Below are 20,963 nucleotides of genomic sequence, written 5' to 3'. Positions count from 1 at the left end.
GAAAGAAAGAAAGAAAGAAAGAAAGAAAGAAAGAAAGAAAGAAAGAAAGAAAGAAACGTGGTACTTATACACCATGGAATACTATGCAGCCATAAAAATGAATGAGATCATGCCCTTTGCAGGGACATGGATACAGCTGGAGGCCATTATGCTCAGCAAACTAACACAGGAACAGAAAACCAAATACCATAGGTTACACGGACATATAGAAGGGAACAACACACACTGGAGCCTTTCAGAGGATAAAGAATGAAAGGAGGGAGAGGATCAGGAAAAATAACTAATAGCTATTAGGCTTAATACCTGGGTGATAAAATAATCTGTACAATAAGCACAAGTTTACCTATGTAACAAACCTGCACTTTAAATAAACATTTTTTTAAAAGATGGTAATGGTTCCCAAATTCTTCTACAAAATCAACATAATGCCTATCAAAATCCCCACTGACTTCTTTGCAGAAATTGACAGGCTAATCCAACGTGTGGAAATGCAATGGACTCAGAATAGCTAAAACTTCATCAAAAGTTTTGCACTGCAAAAATTTTCAAGAGAATGAAAAGACAATTCACAGAATGAAAAAAAAATTTGCAAATCTGATAAGGAATTTGTATCTGAGACTATATTAAAAAACTATTATAACTCAATAATTTAGAATAACCCAATTAAAAATAGGAAAAGGATCTGAATAGATATTTCTCTGAAGAAGATATACAAATAGCCAATAAGCACATGAAAAGACACTCAATTTCATAAACTCTGAGGGAAATGCAAATCAAAACCACAATGAGAAAATACTTCATATTCACTAGAATAGAATGGCTAGAATAAAAAAGACAGACAATAACAAGTGTTGGCAAATATGTGAAGACATTGGATCCCTGCTATATTGCTGCTGGAAATATAAAATGGTGCAGCCACTTTGGAAAACAGTCTGGCGGTTCCTTAAAAGGTTACACAGAGTTACCACATGACCCAGCAATTCTACTCCTAAGTATATACACCCAAGGGAAATCAAAATATATGTCCAAACAAAGTCTGTACACAAATACTCATAGCAGTGTTATTCACCAGCCAAAAAGTAGAAACATTCCAAATGCCCATTAACTGATGAACAGATACATAAAATATGGTATGCCCCATCAAGGGATATTATTTAGCAATTAAAAAATGAAGTATTGACACATACTATACTATGGACAAATCCTGAAAACATGCTAAGTAAAAGAAGACAGTCGCAAAAGACTGGTTTATATGATATCTTTCATAGAAAACGTTCAGAAGGGACAAATTCATAGAGGTTGAAAATAAATTGGTGGTTGCCTAGGATTGGGCAGGCTAAGGAACATAGGGAGAGATTACTAATGGGTAAAGGGCTTCTCTTTGGGACAATGTCAATGTTCCAAAATTAGATGATGGCCATGGATACACAATTTTGTTAACATACTAAAAACCACTGAATTGTATGATTTAAATGAGTAAATTGTATAGTATGTGAATTATATATCAATCAACTTGTTTTGTAAAAATCAACTTTACCTTGAGGGAGTTGGATCATCTTGGCCAAGACGTGACATAATATTTATCAAGGTGTTAATCCCTATTTAAAATTAAAAACAGATACACAAGTAAATACTGATAGAAGAATTCTAGGACCATCATATTGCAGTAGAAAAAATTATTTCTTCTCAATGTGATTTTAAAAGGTTTGGTACCTACCTGTCTGAACGTGTAATAAATAATTATTTAAAACACTGGAGAGGAAAAAGAAATTTTTCTAAAAATCTCATCAACCCTTATTATAGTTCTTGCTCAAAGTAAATATTATAAAAGAGTCCATGGGGCCAGGCACAATGGCTCATGCCTGTAATCTCAGCACTTTGGGAAGCAGAGGCGGGTGGATCACTTGAGGTGTTCAAGATCAGCCTGGCCAACATGGCAAAACCCTGTCTCTAATAAAAATACAAAAAAAAAAAAAAAATAGCCAGGTGTGGTGGCACACATGCCTGTAATCCCAGCTATTCGGGAGGCTAAGGCAAAAGAATCGCTTGAACTCAGGAGGCACAGGTTACAGTGAGCTCAGCTCGTGCCACTGCACTCCAGCCTGGGTGACAGAGTGACACTCTATCTCAAAAAAAAAAAAAAAAAAAAAAATTAAAAAAAAATGAGTTAGTAAGCACTAGAATATGAGATGGTGAAAGAGTCACAACCAACCATTCCTGGAGGTGAAATAAGTTACAACAGAAAACACAGGCCAAAAATAGGAGATTAGCATCTTAAAATCATCCAGACATACATACCTTTCTTCCGCATGTGCATGTGATGAACTTTTCTGTCTCCATATTTGGGCTGCCGAATTCCACAGTTAGACAAAGAATTCCTGGCATGATCAGGATTCATTCCAAAATTTAAATGATGACTTGGATGAGTCATGGCCAGCTAAAATTTCAATGAAATAAGTTCAGTCTTAAAAACAGTAGGAGATGGGTGTAGTGGCTCACACCCCTAATCCCAAAGCAGAAGGAGGACCACTTGAGTCCAGGAGATCAAGACCAGCCTGGGCAACACAGTAAGACCCCATCTCTACAAAAAATAAAAAAATTAGCTAGGCGTGGTGGCATGTGACTGGAATCCCAGCTACTCAAGAGGCTGAGGTGAGATTACCACTTGAGCCCAGCAGGTCGAGCTGCAGTGAGCTATGATCATGCCACTGCACTCTAGCCTGGGTGACAGAAGGAGACCCTGTCTCAAAAAAAACAAAAACTCAGCATGAGAGCACCATCTTTGTATCATTCCAAATTAAGCAGGAAAGGGAGCCGCCTATCCAGTTGAATCTTAAGGCCTGATCTTTCCATCTTATCTCCCTAAATATCTGTAAACAGATGACCTACAGAATGGGAGAAAATATTTGCATACTATATATCCAACAAAGGACTAATATCCAGAATCTACAAGGAAACAAATCAGCAAGAAAAAAAACAACAAATAATCCCATTAAGGGGCAATGGCATGAACAAACATTTTTTAAAAGAAGATACACAAATGGCCAACAAACATGAAAGAAGGTCCAACATCACTAATCATCAGGGAAATGCAAATTAAAACCAAAATGAGATACCACCTATCACTTTACCCCAGTCAGAATGGCCATTATCAAAAAGTCAAAAAACAACAGATTTTGGTGTGATGCAATGAAAAGAGAAAGCTTACATACTGAACTTTACATAAGTTATATAAATTAATATATAGCTCTGAAAAACAGTATGGAGATTTCTAAGAAACTAAAAGTAGATCTAACATTTGATTCACTCCTCCCACTACTGTGTATACTATGTATCTACCCAAAGGAAAAGAAGTCATTAGATCAAAAAGACACCTGAACTTTTTTCTTTTTCTCTTTTTTTTGAGACAGAGTCTTGCTCTGTCACCAGGCTGGAGTGGCAATGGCGCAATCTCAGCTCACTGCAACCTCCACCTCCCAAGTTCAAGCGATTCTCCTGCCTCAGCCTCCCAAGTAACTGGGACTACAGGTACGTGCCACCACACCCAGCTAGTTTTCGTATTTTTAGTAGAGATGGGGTTTCACCATGTTGGCCAGGATGGTCTCAATTTCTTGAGCTCATGATCCGCCCGCCTTGGCCTCCCAAAGCGCTGGGATTAGAGGCGTGAGCCACTCACCTGGCCCAACACCTGCACTTCTAAGTTTATCACAGCACAATTCACAATTGCAAAGATACGAAATCAACCTAAGCACCTATCAACTGACAAGTGGATAAAGAAAATGTGGTATACATACACCGTAGAATACTACTCATCAATAAAAAGAATAAAATAATGTCTTTTGCAGCAGCTCAGATGGCCATTATCCTAAGTTAATTATCTCAGAAACATAAAACCAAATACCGCATATTCTCACTCACAAGTGGGAGCTAAGCTATGGGTACCCAGGGGCATACAGAGTGGTATGACGGACACTGGAGACTCAGGTGGGGAGTGTTGGGAGGGGGGTGAGGGATGAGAAACTACCTACTGAGTATAATGTACACTATTCAGGTGACAAGTACACTAAAAGTCTAGATTTCACCACTATACAATTCATCCATGTAGACAAAACCCACTTGCACTCCTACATCTATTGAAAATATTTTTAAAGCAGCCACAACAAACAAACAAATTTCCAGATCTCTGACACAACCCCTCTTTTGCAAACAAATGTATCCACATCTTTAGGCCAGGCCTGGTGGCTCACGCCTGTAATCCCAGCACTTTGGAAGGCCAAGGCAGGCAGATCACCTGAGGTCAGGAGTTCGAGATCAGCCTGGCCAATATGGCAAAACACCAACTCTACTAAATATATAAAAATTAGCCGGGCGTGGTGGCACATGCCTGTAATCCCACCTACTCGGGAGGCTGAGGCAGGAGAATTGCTTGAACCCAGGAGACAGAGGTTGCAGTGAGCTGAGATCACACGATTGCACTCAAGCCTGGGCAATAAGAGCAAAAGTCCGTCTCAGGGAAAAAAAAAATCTACATCTTTCAGAATACTCAGCACCTGGAAAGGAGAGCCATAAAGGAGGAAAAGCTGGAAGAAGGTACTTAGATTTTTTTTTTTTTTTTTAATGTGGGGTTTCAACATGATGGCCAGGCTGGTCTTGAACTCCTGACCTCAGGTGATCCGCCCACCTCGGCCTCCCAAAGTGCTAGGATTACAGGCGTGAGCCACAGCGCCCGGCCGGCACTTAGATTTGACAGGCCAATTTTAGCTTTAGTCAATCTCTTTAGGGATAGTCTCAAATAAATGTGAGAGAATGGGTTAGAAAGCAGCAGAGGCAACAAGGGTGGAGCAATGGAGGGAACTATGATTCTAACAATTCTTATGACTTCTCAGGATAGAGAACCCAATGTATCACTTGTGACCTGCAAGATGAATTACTCCTATCTTGTTATTACATGAGTTTACAGGAGAGTAATTCTTACCTGCAACAGACAACGGTCTTGGAAAGTATATCCTATCAACTTGTCCAGATGCATTAGGCATTGGTGGTAGCGGATATGATGGGTCAGAACAGGTAGCATCATTGCATGCTAGGAAAAAAAAATACTTCAACATGTTTAACTTTATAAAAACTTATAAAGTCACTTCGTTTATTTTACAACAAACTAGAACCATTTTCACATCCCAAATTCCATCTCACTAAGTCCCAAAACAGTTTACTGGCTGCATGGCATTGGAGAGAATCCTCTGAGACGCAGTGGGCAGCAGCTGCTAAGAGCATACAGTCTCTAGAGCCAGAATGCCTGGGTCCAAATCCTGCTCTGCCACTCATTCACTGTGTGACCTGGGGCAAGTTATCTTACCTCTCCGCCTCAGTTTCCTCACCTGCAAAATGTGAATAATAAATATACCTATGTCTGAGGATAGCTAAAAGGATTAAAAGAGAAAATACAAAAATCTCCCTTTCTCCCTCTCTTCCTTCTTTCTCTCTCTCTCTTTCTTTCAAAAAATAAAAAAGAAAGAAAGAAAAGAAAATACAAAAATCTTCTCACAACAAGGCCTGTTGGCCCTCATTCCATTAGGAATAGTCCTGGTTCCCTCAGTATTCAGCAGGGTAGCTTTGAGTAAGTCACATGCATTTCTGTGCCTATCTTTAATTAAAGAGGAATGGATTAAGATTCATTCATTTTGAAACTTCTTTAGAGTCAAGATATTTTTGAGGATCCAAGGAAAATGTCCCTGTGCACAAGCATGCAAAAGTTGTACACAATTTTAATGGGCTCACAAACCCCTAAATCCCATGACTACTCTTTAAGTAAGAACTTCTCCACCAGATATGCCACCCTAGGTTTAACAGTTAATGATCTAACATTCTGAAGACAAATTTTATAAAGCCACCAGCACCATTAAGGTACCCAAGGACAAAGAATTTAAATTTTTGCTTCAATCCCTTTTCCTTTGGCTCTAGATTTCTTGTTGGGAGATGATTTCATGGAAGGCATATCTTTTTTCTTTTCCTTAATACTGTTTCCCAAGAACACAAGAGAATGCAAGGAGTCGTTCTTATTCATCAGAACCTGGAGGATGGACCCAGCCCACAGATTGATTGACATATGCTTTATATTATTTCAGTCTTTGAAGTATTTTAAGCTGGCATTATTTAAAAATATATGAAAATGGATTTGCTTGAAACTATTGAAATTAGTTATGTTATTAACTTATAAAGAAAGATTCGTTCCACCAAAAAGGATCTCTCCTCAACAAAGACTTCTTGCCGGTTCAATTCAGTAAGCATATAATTGAGCACCTCCACGTGTAAGGCCTTTCAATATGAGTGGAAGACAGAAAAGGTGAAGACACTGTTTTTGCCATTAAAGCTAGAGATATGCCATTAGGATTTGAATTATTGGCACTTTATTCACTGTTTTCATATGTGCTATATTGAAACAACATATTCCAGACACAACAATATGGAAACAATGTGCACAACCAAAGTATAATACAGTTTTCCAGCCATTTAAACTGCAGGAAGCTCAAGAATTGATGCTAAAAACTCAAGGTGGATAGGACGTTGGATAGGACATTAAGACTCCTCAGTGCAACTGCCTTTCTAAAGCATAAACTCAACCTGGTGAATTGTTTATTTTTTAATATTTCCTATAAGAGATGAATCACTGCCTGTCTGGAAAATAAAAACTTTAGAGTTTGCTGATATGAGAAAATTACTTTTTTTCTTTCTGTCACCCAGGCTACAGTGCAGTGGCACAATCACATCTCACTACAGCCTCCACCTTCCAGGCTCAAGAGATCCTCCCACCTCAGCCGCCAATCCCCAGTACCGGTGTGCAACACCACACTCTGCTAATTTCTGTGTTTTCTGTAGAGAAGAGGCTGGTCTTGAACTCCTGGGCTCAAGGGATCGGCCTGCCTCAATCTCCCAAAGTGCTAAGATTACAGGGATGAGCCACTGCTCCAAGCCAAAAATTATCATTAAATTTAAGCTCAAATCTGTGTCTTCGGAGGTTCTACCCCTTTAATCTTAGCTCTACCCAGAAACAAAATGTAGTTAATGGCAGGCTTCCCACATCTTGTTTTAGCTAATGTACACCTTACTACCTTACTTACTACCTGTTCTCATGTAAAACAGCTTTGAATCCCTTGACCACTTCCTCTAAATCTGCTCCAAACAAAGCCTGTTTCTCCTTCCAAATATATCTTTCTTGTGAGTACCATGGAAGGGTATAGATGACCTGTGTCCATCCTGAATCCCAGACATCAAGTCTCAATGTCACCTACAAGACTTTAAATCTCTAGCTCAGTTTTTCAAAGTATCAATCTTTGCAATGTCAAAACACAATCATCTTTATGTCTGACATCTTTATGTCTGGCAACTGCTTTCATTTAAAAAAAAAAAACAAGTCTTCAAATTCTCCCATAAAAATAGAGCAACTAGACTAGCAAAATCAAAGACCAATGAACATTATCTACATAAAAACTAAATGACAAGGTATGCCCATGAGCCCCTAAATAAGAGTGGTTGAGGAGAAAGAGCTATGTCTCAGCATCTGTGTGAGAGAAGAGAGACATAGGGATTCTGATGGCCCCAATAATGGAATAAACTCAAAATTAACATTTGTTCACCAGAATAATGCAAACTGGAGAGAGCTCTGTAGAATCTAATTCACTGAGTGAATACAGGAGGTCAGTCTAACTGTGCTGAAGACACCTGGGACCTACCTACAAATACTCAAAACACAAAAAAACAAAAATTGAAGCTCCCTACAAGGTAAAAGCCCTACAACAAGGAGAAAGTGCTGGGAGTTAAAGCCCCATTTCGCAAGAGAGGGATAATGAAAGGCCAAAGAGAGAAGGGCCAGATAAAAGCAGAGGAGAGAAGCAGAGGGGGCAGATCTTAGTGTGAGGCCACATTACATTTTTATCACTGCAGAAACTACAAGAGGAGGAGCTCCAGAACCATGAAAAACTATCCTGGCTTATGCCCCCTTTCTAAAAGCACAGGAAAATATTTCATTTCGTTTACTTAATTTTTAACTTTCTTAAAGAGCAACAGAAAAGAATCATGATCCAATCGCACTCAAAGATTTTCTAAGAAAGAGGGGTAGAACAACAACCCTGCTAATAAAAACATTTCCAGAGAAACTTACCAACAGAAAAGATGAAAGCAATAACCTTCAAAATAAGAAAAGAAATTAAGAAAACAATAGGAGGATTAACAAAAATTACAAATAAACATTACATAAATTCAGAAATGAGATTAGAGGAAAGGAAGATTTAAAAAGAAGTGACAAAACACAGGAGAAAGAAACATAAAAGGAAATAATCATTTCAAGACTAAACAAGAAGGAACACAAAATCAGATCAACCCAATTAATAGTGCTTTTTAGAAATAGAAATGAAGAATTCAAGAGAAAATGACAGATCCAGAAGCGAAGCAAAAAAGATAAAAGATGCATATATCTTACAAGATATAAGAAGATATAAATAGTAATTACTTCTTGCATCTGATATAAGATACATAATAAGAGGGGGCAGATCTTAGTGCAACCAACACTGTTCTGTTGGTAAGTTTCTCCAGAATGCTTTTATTAGCAGGGATGTTATTCCACCCTCTTTCTTAGAAAATCTTTGAATGGAATTTGATCATGATTCTTTTCTGTTGCTCTTTAACAAAGTTAAAAATTAAGTAAACTAAATGAAATATTTTCCTGTGCTTTTAGAAAGGGGGCGTAAGCCAGGATAGTTTTTCATGGTTCTGGAGCTCCTCCTCCTGTTGTTTTCACAGTGACAAAAATATATCTTATATATAATCTTATACAAGATATAAGGTCCAAGAAGTAATTACTACTTCTTGAATGAAGAATTCAAGAGAACATGATAGATCCAGAAGAGAGGCAAAGAAAATATATGATACATATAAGTGGAGTACTTTAAAAATCAAAATAATAGAAAATAATGAAATGTGTAATATAAGAAAAAGAAAACTTTCCTGACAGTTGAAAGTATATACTGTAAGGGTACACAGCATACCGGAAAAAAATTAACTGAAAAGACCTGAGACTTATTCTAGTAAACTACTGGTTTCTAAAGAAAAAGAAAAAATCCTTTAGGTACTCAGACAAAAGGACCAAGTCACTTTAACTCATTGTTATCACACTTTTTTTTTTCTTTTTTTGAGATGGAATCTTTCTTTGTTACCCGGTTTGGAGTGCAGTGGCACAATCTTGGCTCACTGCAACCTCCATCTCCCAGGCTCAAGTGATCCTCCCATCTCAGCCTCCTGAGTAGCTGGGACCACAGGTGTGCACCACCACATCCAGCTAATTTTTTGCATTTTTTGTAGAGACAGGGTTTTGCCATGTTTCCCAGGCTAGTGTCAACTCCTGAGCTCAGGTAATGCACTTGCCTTGGCCTCCTAACATGATGGGTTTACAGTTGTGAGCCACTGTACCCAACCATATTGTTATCATACTTTTGACAGCAATGTTTTATGTCAGAAAACAATGAGAACATATTTTAAATATTAAAGAAAAGAAAATGTGATCCACAGATTTTATATCCAGCCAAACTGACCATTAAAATAAACGCCACAGGCAAACTGTGAGGAACATGCAGAAACTCAAGGACTATTGTTTCTACAGGTCCTTCTTGAGGAATGTTTTAGAAAACGAGCTTTGGATAAACAAAAAAAGGGAAGGTGGGAGATTGATAATGACATATGATCTGGTGATTACCTGCAAATATATTTTTATTTGTAGATAATCACAAGTGAGTCAATATAAGAAATAATTAAACATTCTAACATTGATTAGTACAATCATGAGAAAACGAGGGGAGAATAAGAAATATAGAAAGAGTAGAACGAGTTTGCTGTCTGCCTTATTAACTTGCAACAAAAGACATCACTTCAAATTAGATACCAGATGAGAAAGATTTTGGAAAGAAGCAGAGAGAAGCTATTTTTACTAAAAGACAAGATTACACATACACATACACATACACATACACATACACATACACATACACATACACATACACATACACAGAGAAAGAGGTAAGGAAGAAATTTAATTATCTATAAAGTTGTCAGTATAAAGGTAACCATTAGAATAAAAATGCAAGCTTCCTAAATACAAAGAGAGATATGAAGAGGAAAAAACAAAGCCAATATAATGGATTTCATAGTAACCATTAACATAAAACTGTTAGAAAGCCAAACATATCAATAAGCTCTATGTAGTACTATGGAGTGATCTCCCAGACACACGTTTTTGTTGTTGTTGTTTTGTTTTCTTTTGTTTTGTTTTTTTAGAGATGTGGTTTCACTCTGTCGCCTAGGCTGGAGTACAGTGGTGTAATCATAGCTTACTGCAGCCCCAAAGTCCTGGGCTCAAGTGGTCCTCCCACATCAGCATTCTGAGTGGCTAGGACTAGAGGTATGCACCACCGCCTCTGGTTAAGTTTGCAGTCCTCCTGCCTTGGCCTCCCAAAGCACTGGAATTTCAGGTCTGAGCCATCACACCTGGCCCAGACATATTGTTAAGTGAAGAAAATCTCAGTAGAAAAAAGTGTGTTTAAGATACCACCATTCATACAAGAAAGAGGAAAACATACAAAAATACATATACATTTGCTCATATAAAAATAAGAAATTAAGCCTTTTTTTTTTTTTTTTTTTTTTGACACGGAGTCTCACTCTGTTTCCCAGGCTGGAATGCAGTGGTGCCATCTCAACTCACTATAGCCTCTCCTTCCTGGGTTCAAGCGATTCTCCTGCCTCAGCATCCCAAGTAGAGGGGACGACAGGCATATGCCACCACTCCTGGCTAATTTTTTGTATTTTTAGTACAGACGGGGTTTCACCTTGTTGGCCAGGATGGTCTCCAATTCCTGACCTCAGGTGATCTGCCCGCCTCAGCCTCCCAAAATGCTGGGATTACAGGCGTAGCCATAGTGTGTGTGGCCGGATCAAGACATCTTTAAAAGATAGTTACCTGTGGGGGATGGCTGGCAAGAAAGGATACAAGGAACAGAGATAGAAATTAGATTTTTAAAAAATATACACTTGGCTATGTAAATCAGACTGCAGAGTTGTGTAAGTATTTTACATAATTATAAAACAATATTTAATTTTTAAAAGGAATCAGCCGGGCATGGTGGTTCACGCCTGTAATCCCAGCACTTTTGGAGGTCGAGGCAGGTAGATCAGGAGGTCAGGAGATCAAGAGCATCCTGGCTAACACGGTGAAACCTCATCTTTACTAAAATACAAAAAATTAGCCAGGCGTGGTGGCACGCTCCTGTTGTCCCAGCTACATGGGAGGATGAGGCAAGAGAATCGCTTGAACCTGGAAGACAGAGGTTGCAGTGAGCCAAGATTGTGCCATTGTACTCCAGCCTGGGCAACAAGAGTAAAATGCCATCTCAAAAAAAAAAAAAGGGCCGGGCGCGGTGGCTCACGCCTGTAATCCCAGCACTTTGGGAGGCCGAGGCGGGTGGATCACGAGGTCAAGAGATCGAGACCATCCTGGTCAACACGGTGAAACCCCGTCTCTACTAAAACTACAAAAAATCAGCTGGACATGGTGGCGCGTGCCTGTAATCCCAGCTACTCAGGAGGCTGAGGCAGGAGAATTGCCTGAACCCAGGAGGTGGAGGTTGCCGTGAGCCGAGATTGCGCCATTGCACTCCAGCCTGGGTAACAAGAGCGAAACTCCGTCTCAAAAAAAAAAAAAAAAAAAAAAACAAAAAAAAAAGGAACCTAGGCCAGGCACAGTGGCTTATGTCTGTAATATCAGCACTCTGGGGTGCTGAGGCAGGAGGATTACCTGAAGCTAGGCATTTGAGACCAGCCTGGGCAACAAAGCAAGACCCTGTTGCAACAAAAAAAAATAGAAAAATTAGCTAGGCATGGTGGTACATACATGCCTATGGTCCCAGCTACTTGGGAGGCTGAGGTGGGAGAATAGGTTGGGCCTAGAAGTTCAAGGCTGTAGTGGGGCATGATCTCAGTGCCACTGTACTCCAGCCTATGTGACACAGCAAGACCCTAACTCAATCAGTCAGTCAGTGAATGGAACCCTTAAAATCAAAAGTAAAATAAAACAAACGAATTCTGTGTATCCAGTTTGTGGTATAACCACGAGCAACAGAATATCGAGTGTAAACCCCCAGTGATATACAGCTATAGATAATCAAGGACAAAAAAGGAATAGACAGTCCCTGACTTACGATGGTAAGACTTACAATTTTTTGACTTTATAATGACATGTAAACAATATTAATTCAGTATATTCCTCGACTGATGATAAGCTATGACCCAATAAACCCATCATAGGCCAGGCATGGTGGCAAACCCCTGTGATCCCAGCACTTCGGCAGGCCGAGGCGGGCGGATCACCTGAGATTGGGAGCTCGAGACCAGCCTGACCAACAAGGAGAAACCCTATCTCTAATAAAAACACAAAATTAGCCAAGTATGGTGGTGCATGCCTGTAATCCCAGCTACTCGGGAGGCTGAGGCAGAAGAAACACTTGAACCCAGGAGGCAGAGGTTGCAGTGAGCCAAGATCATGCCATTGCACTCCAGCCTGGGCAACAACAGTGAAACTCTGTCTCAAAATAAATAATAAAAAAATATAAATAAACTCATCATAAACTGAAAATTCAACTTAGGAAATTTTCCATTTACTCTGGGTTTATGGGTTTACTGGGATGTAACCCCATTGTAAGTCACGACCATCTGTACTCCCAAACAAACGAGCAACTATTTTCTATCACCCTATTGGTGGTGGTGCTGTTAAATTGTCATTCTGGGACTACTGGTTGTGTATTATGGAATAAATCAAATGAGTAATTTTTGGTGCTGTCCCATAGGATCTGTATCTCAGGGTAATCAAATAGTTGATGAGGAAAAGATCCTTTTTAAAAATATTTTAAGTTATATATGAAGACAGAAATAGAATATCATTTTGGCAGAACTTAATTAACTACTGGCTCTAAGTAACGGTCCATCAGTGACCTGTAATGTCACATACAGATAAAGAGAGTCCTCACCACCAGTTATGAAAATATCTAGCAAAAAAGTGAACTTAAATCTGGCCAGTGCTGTTCAACAGAACACTCTATGATGATGGAAACAGCCTGCTATCTGTGCTGTTACAGTAGGCAGTGGCCACATGTCTACTGAGCACTCAAAGTGTGGTGAGGGCAACTGAGAGGCAGAATTTTTAATTTCATTTAACTTTAATTAATTTAAATAGCCACATGCAGCCAGTGGTACTAAACAGTGCAGTTTTAGATCTAACTACTAATTTATAGGAAACACAAAGGGAAGAAGCACCTGGTAAATGACACCAGAAAGTTGCAATCAGCAAAACTCAGACTACACTGTAGGAACTCTACAGGACACACGATCCAATTTCTTCAACAACAAATGTTTGTCAGGGGGGAAAAAAGGAGAAATGGAATGAGAACCTACAGATTAAGGAGATTTCAACAACGTCAACTAATCACAATCTATAAATCTCACATCCAAATTCAAACAGACTAAAATAAATTTAATTGACAATGCGAAAAATATAAACATTGACTAGGCATTTGATGATATTACAGAAATGCTTTTGATAACAGTCGAAGCTAAGTGATAGTTCATGGAGTTAATCATACTTTTCTCTTTCATCTTGCATGTTTTAAATTATTCCTAATAAAATATAATACTAGCCACATGAGGTGGCATACACCTTACTGCTATAGGAGGCTGCAGCAGGAGGGCTGCTTGAGCCCAGGAGTCCAAGCCAACAAGGCCAGAGTGCACTATTATTGCACCTGGGAATAGCCACTGCATTTCAGCCTAATTCCAGCCTGGGCAACACAGCAAGATTCCCATCTCTAAAAAAAACCGTGTGTGTGTGTGTGTGTGTGTGTGTGTGTAAACCGTGTGTGTGTGTGTGTGTGTGTGTGTGTGTGTGTGTGTGTGTAAAATACTTACTTATTCTCTGTCAGGCCGGTTAGCCTTTAAACAAATTTTTCCTTTCCTCACAAGCAGCACTATAGCTCCAATTTAAAAATCAAGTATCTTGCCCAGCGCTGTAGCTTACACCTGTAATCCCAGCACTTTCCGAGGCAGGTGGATCAGGAGGCCAGGAGTTTAAGACCAGTATGGCCAATATGATGAAACCCCATCTCTACTAAAAATACAAAAAAAAAATTAGCCGGGCATGGTGGTCGGCACCTATAATCCCAACTACTTGGGAGGCTGAGGCAGAGAATTGCTTGAACCCAGGAGGCAGAGGTTGCAGTGAGCCACGATCGTGCCACTACACTCCAGCCTGAGCAAAGAGCAAGACTTCGTCTCAAAAAAAAAAAAAAAATCAAGTATCTCATACAGACTAAAACTCAAAATTCCTTTGCTAACTATGAAGCCACTTCCCTCGCAGACATTCCTCCTTTCCACCCAACAAGATCTAATTTAGAAAATACATCCTTCAATTTGCTGTCCAAAGTCTCTGAATCCCTAGAGATGTTACTTTTCACTGTTGAGTCATTGCTTGACAAATCACTGAGCAAGAGAATCAGGCAGTTTGACAATGCATGACAGCCTTCCATCCCATTCCAGATAGTCACTCTAGGAAGACAGCACATTCATTAATGAGTCCAAATATAGTTCTCTGCCCACTCAATATAAATACCACCACGACTCAGCTTTCCTCAAAGGCCAACAGTTCTCCAGGCACCTGTGCTTCCCTTTTTTCCCTTAAGAAGTTACAATGTCCCCCCATTTGGCATGAGCCTCCTACTGGTGATGCCACTGTGACTGTGCAAATTCTCTGCTCCTTTTCTGATGTCTTCTGAGTCAGTTTATTAATTTCCATGGACCACCTTCTCAGTATGGTATAGGGTCCAGGAGCCTCCCTCTACAGAAGATACCAATTCAACCTCAGTGTGTGAAACCCTATTCTTAAAATACAGGTCCTACTGCAGCATGCTTTTCTTCCTCTTCTGAAGAAATTATGCTGAATTTTTTAGACTCAGGTTTTGATTCCTTTTTCTTCCACATTACCCAGAATTCACTCTAACAAGCAGCAACCGAGAAAATCCTTCAACAATTTCTCTACAAACATGGTGACAGGTCCACATTCAGTTCACATATAATTACAGGTTATAGCATCCACCCCTAGGTTTTCCATCCTCTTAACATTGGCTGTGGCACCAGGCAGAATTTTCTAATCTCCTAACAATCCTTGGTAACTTCTCTGGTTGGGGAAAATGTACTTCCAGAGGGAGATGTTGGTACTGAGGTCACTCCATGTCAGATTCATCACAACGGTTTCATCTCCTACAGCCACCAAATAGCATCTCAAGGCTTTTACCAGCAACCTACTAGCAATTATTACTAAAAATCAGTAGGTTCTATGTCAATGAACTACCAAATACAGGGAAAAACTACCAGGGATTTTAGAGAAATCTTTTCTTTTGCTAAAAAATAAATATGAGCCTATCTATTCAGACTTTGAATAATCCTATGATTATTCAAAGTATTTGGTGTATAAATTCACTTAGCCGCTATTTCCCAGTCAATTAGATTCTTATTCTTTATTACCAAAAATACTAAACACTTTTATTTTGGATGTTTTAAACTGCATTATGATATGCTATCGGCTTATGTGAGGAAAACACACCAAAAGAAAACATTTTTTCTAGTATAAGAAATTAAATATTATTGTAAGCCACAGTCAATACTACTTTTAACAAGGAACAACAAAAGCACTGTTGGTGCGTGCCTCAAAAAATTACAGGTTTTATTAAACATCATTAAAATCTTTACATTAAAAACGAAGTAAAGGCCAAGTAAACAATAAAAAATGTTAACATATATGACTTGTGAGTAGGCAAACATGCACTGGACTTAACATTTATTAAGGATGCAAAAAGACTACCTTATCTGAAAAATAAGACTAAAACAGCCTCTAAAATATATTCATAGATGTCTGGTCATTAATGCTACATGATAAGACATTTTGTCTGATTTTTTTTACAAGAAAAGTACAGGGAATGGCTTTGCTGCCTTCATTGTTCACCGAAGGAATTTCAAGGTAAAAAATTTTCAAACAAAATGTATGGCAAACATCGGAAATTTAAGGGCAATTATTCAGAACCTTTGTGTGATGCATGTAAAATACCTGAGAATTTTAAAACATAAAAATTCCAGGAAGAACTAAAGTATCATCTGCGGCAAAAACTCGTTAAAATGTACCCAGAAGTTCTATACTTGTCAAAGGTTTTCTGTAAGATGTACCAGTAGAAAGGAAGACTTGTAAAAAGATGAAGAATAACTGCCTTATTGACTAGTGGGAGATGGAATAGGACAAACTAAGTGACAGCTCAGTGAAAAGAATCAGGGGAGTTTCAAATGACTCTCACTGAAGGCTACACCATGGAGCCCATCGCTTTGCATAGACAGTGATTTATTTATTCCCACATTCATAAAGAGTTACCACTTTAAAACCACTCTGGAACAAGGAAAGGTATAAATAAATATAATGAAAATATTTGTTGCAAAAATACTTATTTTGAGCCAAAAGTCAACTACACTAATTTATTTTTGCCATTTTCCCCTAAACCTTACTGTAGGTTTTTGTTTTTTTTGTTTTTCTTTTTTTTTTTTTTTTTGGTATTTAAAGTTTGAACTAGGTTGCTCCTGTGTAATGAATGAGTGACAAACACCTCCAAATTTCCATATGTTGATCTTTTAAACTCAATGCAGGTAACAATCTACTTTCACAACTCCAAGAATATTCACTAATGGTGAAATAATATTTAATACGTCAAAATAAACAGTTATTTCATCTATTCATCTAAGCTTGAGAGTTACAGAATACCTCCAGGAGAATTTGATTTTGGTGTGTAAGGAACTATTGCACTGAAGCACAGGGGTTTTTAGGTTTTAATAGTCCACTCTCAGCCCCCATATTGCCACTGCGCTAAGATTTCTTTCTCTTCCGCTTCTATGGACTTCTCAGGTAGCTTGTTGGCTCATTTTCATTCATTTATATGCAGACATATTTCTTTACAAACCATAAAGCAATTCCTTCTGTATTCAGTATATGAACTCATAGGCAACAATATGCATTCTTTATCAAGCCATTTACATATAACGGTAATTTTATCAAAATCTTAAAAAGACTTCCATTAGGAGGACCAGAGAATGGAAGCATGGATTCTAGACAGACGGCAGTTCTCTTTGGAAGAGTGAGAGTTCTACAGAAGGAGGAACGATTATTAGATCATAAAGCATTCACCTTTGCAGGGGTTTAATCAGGATCCCTCTTCTTCCATGGGTTAGGGAAAAAAACTGACAGTCTTTTTGCCTACCAACCTCGAAACAGAATATAGCATATCACATAGCAAGAGACGAGATCACTTACTCCTCTAGCAGCTTCTCCTCTAGCTGAGGGTAGAGGAAGACTTTTGTGATATAGCTGAAGAACACAAAACTGTATTGGAACAGATGATTCAGCACTCTTATTGGTTTTACAAAAAGAAAAAAAAAAGGCTCAATGCTTCAGGAAAAAAAAAAAAAAGATACTGTATTCAGAGGCCTTAGGGACTGCTACAGGGGGTGGGGGAGAAATCAAGTAAAACAGGATACTCTCTCCACTCCCATCTCCCACTAGTCAATCGGGCAGTTAATCTTTATATTTTTATAAATAAAGGCTCTAGAAGGGTTTTGTATGAAAAAAATATTTTGAAGGTAACCAAAAACACAAGTTCAAAACCACTAACTAGAAGGTCTGGAAGGTACCTTCTAGTTCTTAATGCTCAACAATTTTATGATCTCTGAGACAATCAACTCTGACTTATCACTGAGATCACCAGATATGGAGCTAACCGTCTAGCATTCTGCTCGCTGTTCTGATGATGTCTACCTTAGGATGACATTACATTGGTTTTGGGGAAACACTAGCAAACAGAAAAACTGGGTGATATGGCTTCAAATGGCCGTGAGAGACAATCAATGGAAGTCAAATATCCAAAAAAAAAGGAAGTAAAATATCCATCTGAAAGTACTGACAGTCGTAAGATATTTGTCAATTGGTAAAATAACTGTGGACCTGGTGAAAATAGCTGGTAACCACTGTAGATGATTACCCTGAACTATTTGGCAATACTATACCAATAGCAGTTCATCTTAATGCAAAAATAGTTAGCTTTGGACATTACTTAGTTAATAAACTGTGTAGCAATACTTTTAAACCCTGCTATTCAATATAATAGTTAAATGTCAATACCGATTTTTTAAAAATTTCATTATGATGAAATAAACACTAAGAGTAAGCTGCCTGAACTGACTGCAACACAGCCCACCATCCAAACAGTTAAATGGAAGCCTGAAAGTATTCTTCCAAAAGGCTGAGCACAGCAAACCACATTACCTCACCGCAGCCTGTATGCTCATTTCCTTTACTGTAATTCTCATGGACCTCATCCAACATCAATTGTGACAAAAGAATCAAGTGAAAAAAACAGAATATGTTGGTTTGGGGGATCTTCAATCACGTATAAATTCCACCCACAGGAAAAACAGAAATGCTTATTAGTCAGTCAGTTACATATAGCTGAAATGTTACTCTATTGAGTTCACCCAAGGAAAATATATTATCATTTGGTTCAAATATGAAGTATATACTGATTCTGTTCTTTAATGCCTTCAGTTCTCTGGAATATAAATTGCAATATAAATTTGAGTCATCAGTCCAGAAAACATACACTTCCGAAGTTTGCTTGTATGGCTGCTGGATTATCTCTTTTGTGCAAGCACCTATACACGTGCTGCAAATAAGCAGACGCACGAGCAGATGCATGAGAAGATAGACTCACCTTCATGCAAAGAGAAGAGGCTGAATTGAACACTACTAAATAAGCTTCTCCCCACCCCAGCACCCACAAACACAACACAAAAACACCTCAGCATCAAAACAGACAATGAAAATAAAATCTAAATAATAAGAAACAATTTATAGTTGGTATTCCATTTAGCCTCAAGGTAATATGTTCTACAGATCATTCTCAATTAAGAAACCCTCACTGCCAGATTTGCTTTAAAGAAAGAAAAGTATGGGCCTAACTGTGTCCTCAGAAGTGCCCTCACCTGACAGACATCAGAACGGATGCCAGTTTTCCAGAATCCTTGGCTACTTAGCTCCACTGTTACTTCTCGCCTCATTGTATTCTTCTGCCGTATTTTTTGGAGTGCTTCCTAGAAAAGAATTCATTATGATGAGTAACACAACTGCTAAAAAGCAATAGTAAGCCAAACATCAAGCATTAGAAAATGAGTTGGATTCATTTAATATTACCCTTACATTCAGATACTCAAATCTCTTCATACAAAATTACAGTATTTTCTTTAAAATGGAGGCTGGAATGCCCAAAGCTTGGGGTATAAGGCAGCATTTCTTGGGGTATATAAGGCAGCTTTTCTTATCACTAGATAAGAAAAAATCTAAACCAAATCTACCATCCTGATATGTTCGAACAAAATATGCCCTTGCATAGATAAAGGAAGCAAAATGTGGTTTTGGATTTGAAATCAGCATGTAAAATTCTTATCATGCCTTATGTTAAGTATTTACATCTAAGAAAGACAATCAGTAAAAATAAAAAAAATAAAAAATAAAGACAATCAGTAAATTAACCTGAAACCCACATAATTCTAAAAGTTGCCTTCTAAGTTGCAAACCCCTTATAAAAACCCTTGCTGTAAGGGCATATTTTATATGAAAAAAGACTAGGATCCAAAACCCTACCTGTGAAACATGATCAGGAACTAACTCTTCCCTTTCATGGCCCTTCCGATAATTATAAAAATAATTGTATACTTGTATGCATGCAATTGAATCAAAATCTCATGGGAATTCATAATAACAACAGGAACCACCCCTGCCCCCACTATCGATTAAGTTCCTTTTACAAGCCAAATACCACAAGAGGCCTGGTAAATGGCATATTTCAGAAGGCCATGCAACTACCTTTCTCTTGAGTGCACCAACAGGGGAACATTTCAGTCAGCCTCTCAACCTTAGTTCCCCCCTTTATAAGGAAGCCAATTGGCCTAAATCACAGTAAGTGACAAAGCCAGAATTCAAACACTTTTTCCAGCTGCAAAGCCTTGCTCTTACACAACCCCCGCAGAATAAAACCTCCCTGAGACAAAAATCTATGTTGATACTGAAACCATTTATTCTTATAATTAAAAGTAAAACATAAGTTATCCTGGATTCCAGGGATAACACTACCCATTAGTAAGGAAATATGGAATTTGGGATATGAAACCTTACAAAATAAGTTTACTCTACTCAACTGGCAGACCTACAGAAGACAATCTTTTCCAACTTTAAGACCAAGAAATCTGAGTAAAACCCAATGTTGTATAATGTGCAACCAAATTAAAGATAAAAGGCTGATTCAACAAATTTAAGCTTTAATATCTATAAAAATATGTCTGATTTCCAATGGTAATAATCCATTAAGGGACTGGCATTTTAGGCGTTGATATACTTAGGATGTTTTGCCCCTTTAAATTTCACATTGAAATATGATACCCAATGTGAGAGATGGAGTCTAACGGAAGGTTTTTGGGTCGTGGGTGGATCCCTCATGAATGGCTTGGTGCCTTCCCCATGGTAATGAGTTCACGTGAGATCTGCTTGTTGAGGAGAGTCTGGGACCTCCCCCTCCTCCCTCTCTTGCTCCCTCTTCTGTCATAGAACGTGCCTGCTCCCCATCTACCTTCTACCATGACTAAAAGCATCTTGAGGCCTCCCCAGAAACCAAGCACATGCTGGTGCCATGCTTCTTGTACAGCCTGCAGAAAGAAACGCGTGCCAAATAAACCTCCTTTCTTTATAAATTACCCAGTCTCAGGTATTCCTTTACAGTAATGCAAAACAG

General features: G+C 38.5%; 1 protein-coding gene across 7 annotated transcripts in view; it reads right to left on the bottom strand.

Annotated features, from left to right (window-relative positions):
- The window catches only part of DROSHA (drosha ribonuclease III), a 140,132-nt gene that overhangs the window by 48,572 nt on the left and 70,597 nt on the right, over positions 1–20,963 (bottom strand). For all 7 annotated transcript variants that reach the window (XM_032279037.1, XM_032279040.1, XM_032279042.1 and 4 more), the window contains 4 exons: positions 19,162–19,269; positions 4,976–5,083; positions 2,299–2,437; positions 1,538–1,598 (listed from right to left, as the gene is read on the bottom strand). In XM_032279037.1, the coding sequence (XP_032134928.1) occupies positions 1,538–1,598; positions 2,299–2,437; positions 4,976–5,083; positions 19,162–19,269 (416 nt within the window). The remainder of the gene's footprint in view (positions 1–1,537; positions 1,599–2,298; positions 2,438–4,975; positions 5,084–19,161; positions 19,270–20,963) is intronic.

Source organism: Sapajus apella, unplaced genomic scaffold (assembly GCF_009761245.1).
Source record: "Sapajus apella isolate SASKATOON/1434 unplaced genomic scaffold, GSC_monkey_1.0 scaffold11, whole genome shotgun sequence".
In the NCBI taxonomy this organism is placed as follows: domain Eukaryota; kingdom Metazoa; phylum Chordata; class Mammalia; order Primates; family Cebidae; genus Sapajus; species Sapajus apella.
This window is presented reverse-complemented; position numbering and strand designations above follow the sequence as displayed.